The sequence below is a fragment of the Saimiri boliviensis genome, chromosome 1, assembly GCF_048565385.1.
Source record: "Saimiri boliviensis isolate mSaiBol1 chromosome 1, mSaiBol1.pri, whole genome shotgun sequence".
NCBI classification, from domain to species: Eukaryota; Metazoa; Chordata; class Mammalia; order Primates; family Cebidae; genus Saimiri; species Saimiri boliviensis.
This window is the reverse complement of record NC_133449.1, coordinates 32,090,295-32,103,584: the sequence shown is the minus strand read 5'-3', so window position 1 is coordinate 32,103,584 and position 13,290 is coordinate 32,090,295. Positions and strand designations below refer to the sequence as shown.

General features: G+C 36.8%; 1 protein-coding gene across 12 annotated transcripts in view; it reads right to left on the bottom strand.

Moving 5' to 3' along the window:
- The window catches only part of BIRC6 (baculoviral IAP repeat containing 6), a 267,531-nt gene that overhangs the window by 169,335 nt on the left and 84,906 nt on the right, over positions 1-13,290 (bottom strand). For 8 of the 12 annotated variants that reach the window (XR_012516772.1, XM_039475325.2, XM_074395728.1 and 5 more), the window contains exons 14-22: positions 12,132-12,263; positions 11,535-11,666; positions 8,083-8,261; positions 6,038-6,171; positions 5,270-5,431; positions 5,041-5,172; positions 4,013-4,110; positions 1,018-1,165; positions 6-139 (exon numbers count right to left, since the gene is read on the bottom strand). Coding sequence is in view for 11 of the 12 variants with exons in the window: in XM_039475325.2 (XP_039331259.2) it covers positions 6-139; positions 1,018-1,165; positions 4,013-4,110; positions 5,041-5,172; positions 5,270-5,431; positions 6,038-6,171; positions 8,083-8,261; positions 11,535-11,666; positions 12,132-12,263 (1,251 nt within the window). In the remaining variant the exon portion in view is untranslated. The remainder of the gene's footprint in view (positions 1-5; positions 140-1,017; positions 1,166-4,012; positions 4,111-5,040; positions 5,173-5,269; positions 5,432-6,037; positions 6,172-8,082; positions 8,262-11,534; positions 11,667-12,131; positions 12,264-13,290) is intronic. The other 4 variants (XM_039475342.2, XM_039475333.2, XM_039475337.2 and 1 more) reach the window with 2 other exon arrangements.

Here is a 13,290-nt window from a genome sequence, read left to right as displayed (position 1 = left end):
ACTACCTGAAAGGACATCTGATAAATCAATTTCATCTGACTGGACACCAATGCTGCTGTTATAAACATTTTTACAAGAAGAGCCACTCATCTCCAAATCAAAGAGGACTGGATCAAATGGTGAGCTATATAATCCATATCTGAAAAATAAAATAATGTGCTAACAATTTTCCTTTCAGCCATCTAATTAACAAATTACCTATTTACTTAGTTTTAAAAGCAGTCTGACTAACAGGGCAGAGGGAGATGATGACTAGATCTGACCCATCAAATTCAGTGAATCTCAACTATGTTCCCAGAAATCTATACTCTAAAAGACACTGTCCAGAGACTCAAGAAATGTGATTCCAATAAACTGGCAACTAAGGTACTAAGACTGCCACCTGCAGACTGAAGCAAGGGGCATTAGGCACTATTCTCTCCCCTCAATCATTATGACATAGCCTAAAGTACAAAGGCTATGAGTAAAATGTCATCAAAATCAAAACATCTAATCTAGAAAATTATAAAATCTCTGCTCTAAATGGAGGAATTCTCTACTTCAAACATACACAATCGGACAAGAACTGAAATCTAATCTTTTACTATTGCTTAATTCATCATGTTAAAAGTTTTGAAATATAAGTAGTAGGTAGAATAATACTAGTAATGGGACAAAAAGTGATTAATGTAATTACACCTATAAAATGCATAGAGAAATAGACACATTACATTCTTCTTCCATTAGCAGAGAATATGACTTTGCAGTATTAAATAAAATTAGCACTCTGGATAACCATCATAAGTATTTATCAAACTGTTAAAGACACCTCATAGTAATTTCTCATAGTAATTTCTGAAAAAACAGAAGAAAATAAAACCTCAGGCTATTATCATGTGGAAAAAGGTAAAAGTATAAACTAAACATTTTTGTAAAAAAAATACTGTTTTCAGCATATATATTAAATAACAGTTCTCTGCAAAGGTGTGATCATACTCAGAGATGAATATTATTAAGTCATCAGATACACTAAAATACCTTGTCTGAAGTAAAGCCTCCATTGGTGTTAGCCTGTCCTGTAACTGTCTGGACACTGCAGTAAGCAAAGATGCACAAGCTGTACTGCAGCCAGCCAGATCTTCATCTTTCACATAATTCAGTAAGACAAAATACCAATAGACGGAACCTGGAAAAAAACAACAAAATGTTTCTTTTTCTTTCTTTAACAATGAGAATTTAAGATTACCTATTTATCAGCATACTTCCTTTTGCTAGAAATATACTCCTTTTTCTGGAAAAAAAATCTTACAGGTAATTTACAAAGACCAACTCCTGGGAGGGATCAAAGAGAAACTTAAAATATAAACAACACCCTGAGGCAGTCTTACACTAAGAATTTCAAATATTTCTGGAGAGTTTTATCAAGCCAACATAGGCATTTAGGTGTACAGTAATGTGAGATGACTCTCAGGGACACTTTGAAATAGCTGAAAAAGTGAGGAGACTGCAGGTCCTACAAATCATCCTTCATAAAATACTGTTACTCTGTACTAAAATTTTTAAAAATAGTGGATAGCAGTCAGCTTCAAGCGACCCACTTAAGTGAATGAATGGGGAATACAATTATTCTATAATGCGTTAGATACAGATCAACATGGCTTAAAAGATGATGATGACAGTGTATTTTCACATTTTTTAACAAAACTTGAGATGTTTAACTGCTAAGTACATGCCAAAATTTAAGCATCCTATCTTTAAAACTATCCTTAAGAAACTTTTAAACATTAGAGAGTACCATAATGAGCAACTGAGTCAAAATGTTCTAGTTAATAGTTAATAGTTGTAGCCAAAATATATTCAATGTAAATATAAACACTCTATCTAAATTAAGAAAATGATGTAACTTTTTAATAATTCTGAACATTCTTTTTTGTTTGTTTGTTTAACACAAAGATGAAATCTTTATGAAATATGTAACTCACTGAGGTAACTTGTTGAATGAGTTTTTTTTTTTTAATCCTGGACTCAAGCAATCCTCCTTCTATGGCCTCTCAAAATTCTGGGATTACAGGTGTGAGCCACTGTGCCCAGCTTGAATGGTTTTTTAATAAAACAGATTTTGCCAGGCATGATGGCTCACGCCTATAATCCCAGCACTTTGGGAGGCCGAGGCAGGTGGATTACCTGAGGTTAGGAGTTCAAGACCAGCCTGAACAATATGGTGAAATCCCATCTCTAAAAACAAAAACAAAAACAAACAAACAAACAAAAAAGTAGATTGTGAGAAATGTCTATCAATAAATAAAATTTGGCTTAAGAGGCCAAATTAGTGGCCCTTCATATTACACCATATACTAGAAAAAACAGTAAGAATCTTTAAAAATCTTTATTATCTTACATATGTGTTATTTTAGAGAATTGCTTTATGAATTCCTACTTGGTAACTACATTCATTCTTTTTTGATAAACAATAACTGCACATATATGGGGGTACATGTGATGTTTTGATATATGCATGCCATGTATAATGATCAATCACGGTATTTAGGATACCTGTCATCTCTTCGCATTGGGAACATTTCAAATGTTCTCTTTTAGCTATTCTGAAATATACCACAAACTATAGTCACCCTACTGTGCTATCAAACACTAGAACTTATTTCCTTTAACCATATTTTCATACTAATTTATCAACCTCTCTTCAAACCCCGCTCACCTACACAGACTCTGCTAGCCATCATTCTACTCTCTACCTCCAATTATATTCGTTCTTTTTTTTATTTTTTGAGACAGAGTCTCGCTCTGTCACCCATGCTGGAGTGCAATGGCGCAATCTCAGCTCACTGCAACCTTCGCCTGCCAGGTTCAAGCGATTCTCCTGCCTCAGGCTCCTGAGTAGCTGGAATTACAGGAGCGCGTCACCACGCCCAGCTAATTTTTTTGTATTTTTAGTGGAGATGGGGGTTTTCACCATATTGCTCAGGCTGGTCTTGAACTCTTGACCCCATGATCCGCCCACCTTAGCCTCCCAAAGTGCTGGGATTACAGGCATGAGCCACCGCACCCGGCCACATTCACTCTGAAAGCATTTCAACAAGGTCCTCAGGTGCTTTTAAAAAAAAAAAAAAAAAAACTGGTCCCTTTTAGGAAATTCCAGTTTGTCACAGTCCCTACCAATTAAGAAAATGTGTTCTCTTTCCGGGTCCACAAGGGGGCATAGTTTTAAGGGCAAAAACTTCCCAGTGCTATGCCCCCCTCACATCTATCTCCATCTGAGAGATTTAACAGTTTATGTTTGAATTTCACAGGCGCAGGAAGAAACTAAGTATCAATGACCCCAGCGGAAGTTTAAACAACCCAGCAGAAGTTTAAAGGAACTCTTTTCATTTGGGGGTGGGGAGGGTTGCTTAGAGAAGGAGGGAATTCCTCCCATGTTAAAAGTCCTTGTCCCCACACCGGCCAGATTCCCCTTCCACACTCTTGATGGAAGTTCTCTCTTCTCCTCCTTTTTCCCCCCTCTTTACCTAAATAAAATCACCTTTCTGTAACACTTCTTGGGTTCGGTATTTACTTTACAAGCTTACAGCCCACCTGCTGTAATCCTCTTTCATTCGTAAGAAGGTGAAAACCAAAAACCTACAACATTCTCTCAGGCGAGCTGTGCCTCACCAGCACCCAAAAAAACCCAGTTACATAATCGCATATAATATATGCAAGTGCAATGACATCTGCACTGTTTTACTTATTTATGTCACATCCCAGTCAGTAAACATCCAAACAACTCAATGATTGTAATGAAGTACTGAAAAACAGTTATGAAGATGATTTGATATTTACATAACTGTCACATGAACCTTTTCTTTGGAGTATTGTTGACAGCGTATATGCCCACCCAGTCACAATTTATTGATCCTTTCAAAAACTACAGATAAGCTACAGAAAAGTGAACTTTCATAGAGAAAAAAGTTACAAAATAATCCTAAGTATACATGTGAGATGCTCCATATGACTATAACTATATAATTTTACATACCACCAGTTGCTGCTGCAGGTAAAAATGACATATTATCAAGTAAAGCCTTCAATAGAACAGATCCAAATCCTGGTTGACATGCGTCACATTTGCCGTTACTGAAAAAATTTTTAAAAAGAAAAATTGTAAGGACATTACTCAAGGTCTAAATTCAACCCTAAACTTGGTGTGGTACTTATAAATCTTTAAAATGTATTCTATACTGATTAAAAGAAAAACCTACCTTAAAGCTCTATAAAATACCAAAAGAGAGTAGGGACTGATTATACTAAGGATCTCTGTAAATATTTTCTTATGCATTAAACCATTATCTTTACAACAGTCAATACTGACCATCAGTTCTTTGACACTTCCTAGATACAGTAGCAAGTAGGAACCTTAAATATTAGGAACTCTTATATGCAGTTTCAACTTCTACAGTTTCAGTTATACGTGGTCAAGTGTAGTCCAAACACAGGTGAGTACAGTACAATAAGATATTTTAAGAGAGAGAGACAATAGGAAAAAAAAATAATATATATATGGCTCAGTACTATCCACAATTTCAGGTATCCACTGGATGGGTGGGGGCAGGGAATAGTTCTTGGAACACATTTCCTGGGAATCAGGGGAGACTGTTCTAATTTGTTTCAGGGTTTAGAAAAAAGGATCTGCACAATGCTACAGAAAAAGTCGGTAAGATTTTTACGTAACAGAGAAAACACTTTGGGGCAAGAAAAGACAATAAAGGAAAGTAGGGAGTGAAAGGGGTGAAGAGTTCCCTTGCCAAATTCTCCAAACTGCTACTAATAGGCAGAGAAGCTCAGTGGACTTCTTTTCTTGTAAGTTAAATAGACTTATTTAACATAATACTTTACCCCTAGAACCCAAAATTCTTGCTAAGATTATCAACAATCCTCATCAAGTTTTGAAATTCTCTTAAATTATAGATGCATTAAACAGGATCACATTACACTATAAACAAGGTATTACTCACTAAATCGCAACTGTACCTAGAAAGTATGCTTTCAACTTAAAAACACACCAACCTAATGCACAAGGCTAGAAATCGGGCACACTTATGGGCTATACTTCGTCCTGCCTCAAAGAAGCAAACACGTACGATGTCTGAAAGACATTTCCGTGTTTTGGAAAGTAGGCTCTCATTTCCTTCCTTTGAGCTGCAAAACAATAGCAGACATTTAGACTCATCTTGAACTTTAAATCATAACATCCAAAGGGCAATCAACAGTGGTAAGCAAAATTTTAATTATTAACCTTCCAGGTCCATTTGAATGAACTCCAGCTAACCAACAGAGAGTATCCAACACAAGACTCTGGGCATGTTCTGTGATCTGGCCATCATCTGCTTTTCTGCAAAGAGTGTTAAGAAGCTTCTCATGAAATTCTGAAAACTGTAACATGGCACATCGTTGCACTCTACAAAAAAAGAAATATAAATACATTACCAACCAAAACAGAACAACTAAAGCTATCACAACTTAGATGGTCATGCAATGTTTCATTTTAAATCATGAACATCACAAGTACCTTTAAAAATAAAATTAATAGCTATATGTTGAGTATTTCATTTGTAGAAAAATTTTAAAGAAATCACATTTACAATAATGTGCTATTATGTAACAAGAAATGTGTGTAATTTCTTTTTGTTTTTTTTCCTCCAGAGATTGGGTGTCCCTCTGTTGTCCAGGCTACACTCAAACTCTTGGGTTCAAGTGATCCTCCTACCCCCACCTCTTCAGTAGCTGGGACTATAGGTACACGCTCCCTTGCCTGATGACTATATGTCAAATTATTATCTTTCATCCATTCCTACTATATAACAAGCATTGTGTAGACACCAGAAATAAACCAATGAAATATAAAGACAACTCATACTCTCATCAAGATTACAATTATTTAAGAAAAACGGAGAACAAAAATTTTTAGGTAAAAGATTTCTACATCTGTATGTGTATGTGTGTGTGCTCTTATGTTTTGTACTTTTATTACAGTAAGAATAGCGAGAGAATACAATGAAATTACCTTTCCTTAGAAATTGAAGTTTTCTTAAATCTTCGAATGGTGACTGAGACCTCTTGAAGTAAATCACAGCCCCGGAGGTTTTCAGATTTACGGGTACCACTTGCATTTTCATTCTTAACATTAGATGATTTTTCCTAAACATTAAAAATAGTAAATTTTAAAAATAAACTACACTAAAAACTCTTTGCTATTAGTTATAAAATAAAGAAAAATAACTGAATTACGGCTATCAAAACATAAATCTCGCCGGGCGCGGTGGCTCAAGCCTGTAATCCCAGCACTTTGGGAGGCTGAGGCGGGTGGATCACAAGGTCGAGAGATCGAGACCAACCTGGTCAACATGGTGAAAACCCGTCTCTACTAAAAATACAAAAAAAAATTAGCTGGGCATGGTGGCGCGTGCCTATAATCCCAGCTACTCAGGAGGCTGAGGCAGGAGAATTGCCTGAACCCAGGAGGCGGAGGTTGCGGTGAGCCGAGATCGCGCCATTGCACTCCAGCCTGGGTAACAAGAGCGAAACTCCGTCTCAAAAAAAAAAAAAAACATAAATCTCAAATTAAAATGATAGCTTTTACTCTCACATTCAGTACATGTTTTTCTCCAGAATTATAATAGGGGAAAAAAGAAAGACACAGCCACTATTTTAAAGGTAATAACCCAATAATTACAGATGATAAAACCAAAGTCCTGATCCAACTCCCCATTATTGCATTTAAAATAATTACGTGAGGCTGGGTGTGGTGGCTCAGGCCTATAATTCCAGAGGCCAAGACAGACAGATCACTTGATCTCAGGAGTTTGAGACCAACCTGGCCAACACAGAGAAACCCCATCTCTACCAAAACATTACAAAAATTAGCTGAGCATGGTGGCAGGCACCTTTAATCCCAGCTACTCAGGAGGCTGAAGCAAGAGAATCACTTGAACTCAGGGGGTGGAGGCTGCAGTGAGCCAAGATCGTATCACTGCACTACAGCCTGAGCAACAGAAGAAGACTCTGTCTCAAAATATATAATAAATAAATAAATTAAAGTTCGCTCACTTTCAATATTTTAAAAATGGAGATAACAGAACCTGCTGTGTCCACCTCAGAGTTATACTGAAGATTACATCAGATAAAGTACACAGAAGTTCTTGAAAAACTGGAAGACCTATATATATATGTAAGACGACGGGTGTTACTGATAAGTATCAGTATGATTCCTCATGAATAATGATGATAAACAAAACCTCCTTCCTGAGTTCCAGGAAATCTAAGATAAATGAAATTATAAAGAGCTGTGCAGTTCACAGCTACTTTCAGAAAATCAACCATGAAGATTAGAACCTGTCATAAAATTATTTCCCAACTTCTTTTTCTGTATGCTCCCAAAATATTCACCAAAAACAAGGTTATGAGTTGCCAACAGAGAGCATATGAAGAAACTCTCATACCAAAAGAAATAAATACTATGGTCTAAGATAATTATAAAGGGAAATATCTGCTAACAATTACTCCCTACTCAGTATACATTATAAAAGCTAGGTAATTTGCCTAAAGTTAATTCAGGCTGGGCGTGGTGGCTCACCCCGGTAATCCTAGCACTTTGGGAGGCCAAGGTGGGCAGATCACCTGAGGCCAGGAGTTAGAAACCAGCCTGGCCAACACAGTGAAAGAAACCCCGTCTCTTCTAAAAATACAAAAATTAGTTGGGCATGGTGATAGATGCCTGTGATCCCAGCTTCTCAGGAGGCTGATGTGGGAGAATGGCTTAAACCTGGGAGGCAGAGGTTGAAGTGAGCTGAGATTGCACTACTGCACCACAGCCTGGGGGAAAGAAGACTCCACCTCGAAAATGTGAAATAAATAAAATAAAATAATAAAGTTAATTCAAAACACTTCTCTTCTTAAATACATTTAAGTCACTCCAAAGAAAAAACACAAACAAACCAAGTTATAGCAAAACATCACTGAAGAGTCACACTACTTCTAAAAGTATGTTAAATCTGAACCACAATGTTTCTTAAAATAGTATTGTTATTGTTCAAAATGACAGTTTTATACCTTGCCTGCTGCAACTTTTGCCAAAAGTGAAGCAAGTGAGTAACCCTTGTTACTTTGGTGTTTTAGAGATGGAAGCCTTACTACAGGACGTATACCACCATTACAAATCTCTTCTGTTCCTCTTTCATTCACTGCCTTGACATGGATTAAAAATGAACGGTATTTTCCTCCTGCCATACCTAGAGAAGTGGAAGAGAATAGGGAAAATAAGTGAATCACCAACGAATTCCACTGTTTTTCATCTTCATAGAACAAGATCAACAGCTAATTCCACAAAAAGTACAGTAGACCAGAACTTTCAAATTATATTGCTTGAGCAGAAGAAAGTTAAACCACCTTCATATGCTGGCAGCAAAGAACAACAAACACAAAAATGATATGAACAGTATAAAACCATTATCTTTTCCCCAATATTATTCATTTTAATGGTAAAAATGTTGTAAACTACACATACACAACAAAACTGTCATTAAGCTATCATCCAGATAATTACAGAACGTATATCCATCCAATCTTCTTACGCATACATGTACACACATCCACATTATGTGTGCACATATACACATAGTGTTACAGTACTGACAGTTAAAAATGTGGGCCAGGCGCGGTGGCTCAAGCCTGTAATCCCAGCACTTTGGGAGGCCGAGGCGGGTGGATCACAAGGTCAAGAGATCGAGACCATCCTGGTAAACATGGTGAACCCCCGTCTCTACTAAAAATACAAAAAATTAGCTGGGCATGATGGCGCGTGCCTGTAATCCCAGCTACTCAGGAGGCTGAGGCAGGAGAATTGCCTGAACCCAGGAGGCAGAGGTTGCAGTGAGGCGAGATCGCGCCATTGTACTCCAGCCTGGGTAACAAGAGTGAAACTCCATCTCAAAAAAAAAAAAAATGTGAAATGCAGAATTTGGAGTCACTACCGGGGTTTGAATAATGACGGCTCTTAGGCATGTGACAAATTTTCCTCTCTGTGGCTCAGTTTCCTCAAATGTAAAATGGGACTAATAATGCCTACCTGAGAGTTAATTAAGCCACTGTTAACTGTGCTTGGCACAGAGAAAGCACTCAAATAATTATCATCACTAGTATGTGTTTTGTATTGTTTTAACTAAATTGGGATCATATTATATCATCTATATATAAAATACATTTCTTAATTATCATCAAATTACTACATCTGCCAGCAAACTATGGGTCTACTGTTGCATAAGCAGGTATTACATCTTTTCATGATTACAAACGCTATCATTCTACTTAGCTACCTGCCTGCTATGCTAGGACTACACTGCTACATTTTTCTTAACACTACTGTACAATTCTCTGTGTTGTAGTATCTGACATTCTGTTTCAAAATTCTTTGGCCAGCGTTACCCCTTTACTCTTCCATAAAAACTTAGCACTCATCTTGTTCAGTTTCAAAGATGTTGGGGAGAATTTTATGAAAAAAAAATCTTAGTATATTCTATGAAAATTCATACTTTAACAGTATTGAAGCTTTCCAAACATATGCCATGTAATTCTATACTCCCATTTTGTCAAAATCAGTATTTTTGGCCAGGCATGATGGCTCACACCTGTAATCCTAGCACTAGGCCAAGGAAGATTACAAACCTGTAATCCTCCTAGGCCAAGGCAGGAGGATCCCTTGAGCTCAGGAGCTGGAGACTAGCCTGGGCAACACAGGGAGAATGTGCCTCTAAATATTTTTAAAAATTTTTAAACACCAATATTTTTATTTCCACATAAAAATGTAAGATTCACATTCTCATTGAACAAAACTAATTTATAATCTAAACAATTTTGGGGTTTTATTCGTTTTTGTTCAGTACTGTATCCTAGCATGCAACCTAACACATAACATCTCAAAAACTTAATGACAATAAGAAAGCACAAAACTTCCATAAATACAGACTGAGTATCCCTAATCTGAAAATCCAAAATGCAAAACTCTGAGAGCCAATATGATGCTCAAAGGAATGCTCCTTGGAACATTTCACATTTTAGATTTTTGGGTTAGGAATACCGAACTAGTTAAGCATACCACAAACGTTCCAGAACCAGAAAAAAACCTGAAATCTGAAACACTTCTGGTCCCAAGCATTTCAGATAAAGGACACTTTATCTCTACTATGTCTGCAATTAAATGTATATGTGTGAATGTGGACAAATGTTAGGAAGGAAATGTACAGAAATTAAAATAGTGGATATGCAGCTATTTCCTTGGGTTGGAGAAGGATCTCTACATCCCACCCCACATCCAAATTTCTTCAACAATCCAACCAGTCATTTTGTGTTGGTATTTTTTAATTCACCTGCAGGAAACAAAAGCTGAAAACATCCTATTGCTGATATATCTATTTATCATGTACATGATAGCTCATTTTTAAAACATTCATTATAATTTGCATTTGTTTATGACACTCAAATCATTGTATATGATACTGTCGAAGCTCTTCTAATAAAAACCTTCTTTTGGCCTAGAGTAGTGGCTCACGCCTGTAATCCTAACACTTTCTGAGGCCGAAGCAGGCAGAATGCCTGAGCTCAGGAGTTCGAGACCAGCCTGGGCAACATGGTGAAACATCACCCCTACGAATAATACAAAAAATTAGTCAGGTGTTATGGCATACGCCTGTAGTCCCAGCTACTCAGGAGGCTGAAGCACAAGAACTGCTTGATCCTGGGAGGCAGGTGTTGTAGCGAGCTGACACTGCAGTACTGCACTCCAACCAGGGAGACAGAGCAAGACTGTCTCAAAAAAACAAAACAAAAATCTCTTTTGGCCAGGTGCAATGGCACACACCTGTAATCCCAACACTCTGGGAGGTCAAAGTGGCAGATGATTTCAGGTCAGAAGTTCCAGATCAGCCTGGCCAACATAGTGAAACTCCATCTCCACTAAAGATACAAAAATGAGCTCGGCATAATCCCAGCTACTTGGGAGGCTGAGGCAGGAGAATCACTTGAACCTGGGAGGTGGAGGTTGCAGGAAGCAGAGATCATGCCACTACACTCCAGCCTGGATGACAGAGTGAAGCTGTTTCAAAAAACAAACAAAAAAAAAACAAACCCTCTTTTAGGGGAAAAAAACTGTAAAAATATATAATAAAACTCTGAAGAGATAGGACTCTGATGTGATAGGAAGGGTGAAAATTGCAGAACATAATGTCTGCTTACTCAAAAGGGCTCTGTTATGTCACACTAAGTCATCCTGTAGTCATTTCTTCAATGTTTCTTTCAAAAAGCACTGAGACGCTAAGACACAAAAAGTAGGATCAGATAACTATATAGTAACCTATGAGAAGAAATGACCTCAGCTACCAGAAAACTGATCAAATTTCTAACGAAAGTCCCAAAGAAAACAATCTTATTTTTTTAAATATCAATTTGTTTTTCATCTTTTTACAACTGTGGTATTATTAATTCTACTTTTGTAAAATATATTACTTCACCTTTAACAAGTTTGGGGCTTGTTAACGTCAACATTCCAGCATGCCCTGATAGATCAAGGCCACTAGCAAGCCATACTGGCCCACACAGAATGTCCTCTTTATGGTCCTCCAAAAATGGACATAATCTAAGACCTAAAAAGAAAAATACACATTTTTCATTTAAATTATTTAAAATATAATATCTAATAACTAAATATCATCCCATTTACAAATAATACCACCACACATACTCAGAATGTGTTAAAATAAGAATTCGTTGTCATGCTAAGAAACTATAATCAATTATCTTATTTACTATGTTGCTTTCCATTCCCATATTTACAATTCACCTTTATTTTCAAAAAAAATTATAAAACCATGATTTGATTTCAAATCCCAAGATACTAAAAACCAATAATGCAAGTATTAGCGCAGCTGTGTTCACAAATGATGAGCTGAAAGTTAAAGCATATTGCCAAAGCAGAATTATAGGTTATTTTTTAATCATGTTCTTGAAACCAAGTTTTTGCAAGCCATAAGGAAATCTTGCCCGACATGTTGCATTCAGATCACTACTCCTTTTACTGTCATGGACAACAGCTCTATAATTTAACTCACACTGTGATTCCTCTACATCCATGTGCTGCATTTCTTCATTCAAATCAACCAGGGACGGTTTCCCATTTTGTTCCACTTCAATGTTAAGAGCTGGAGACAAAGGAAAGGTGATCTGCCTATCTACTGCTGTTTCTAGAGGATAAAAATATTAGTAAACTTAATTTTGCTTAATATCAATGATTTATGTGCCTAAAAATCTAAAATTTCCTGTTAACTTGGGAACTTGTGTGATTTTTAACACAGATGCCATAAAATGGTTGAAGGAAAATTTTGATTCAATTGTTTTTTACACTCTTCTCTTTTGAAATGGTAACAAAATATTTGCCTAAAGAAACAATTTGCTGGCAACTAAACTAAAAGGTCTTACCCTAGGTTGCACAGTACGAGCACCTGCAGAGTTTTAAAACTACCAAATCCTGAGTTCTCTATCCAATTAATTCAAAATCTGTCAAAAGATTTCACACATACAAACACATCCATATATACACAAACTCACATAAATACACAGACACACATACAGTCATCCATCCCTCGGTAACTGCGGGGGATTAGTTCAAGGACTCCCACAGACGCCAAAATCAACAGATTCAAATCCCTTATATAAAGTGGCATAGTATTTGTATATAACCTTATTCACATCCTCCCATATACTTTTAATGATCTTTAGTTTACTAATAAAACCTAATACAATATAAATGCCATGCAAATACTATTTATTTACTTGCTTATTTCAGAGTCTCACTCTGTCACCTAGGCAGGAGTGCAGTGGTACAGTCATAGCTCACTGTAACCTCCAAATCCTAGGCTAAAGTGATCCTTCTGCCTCAGCCTCATGAGTACTGCCACCTGAGTAGCACCAAGGTGTGCACCACTGCACCAAGCTAATTTTTAAAAAAAAATTTTTGGAGACTTGTGGTCTTGTTACACTGTCCAGGCTGGTCTCAAATTCCTGGGCTAAAGTGATCTTCCTGCCTTGGCCTCTCAAAGTGCTGGGATTATAGGTGTGAGCCACTACATGTGGTCTCAAAGCGCTGGGATTATAAGCATGAGCCACCACATTTTTTTTATTTGTGTATTTTCTTATTGTTATATTGGTTTTTATTGTTTTTTTTCCCCCCTCAAATATTTTCAATTTATGATTGGCTGTTTGTGAGGCTGG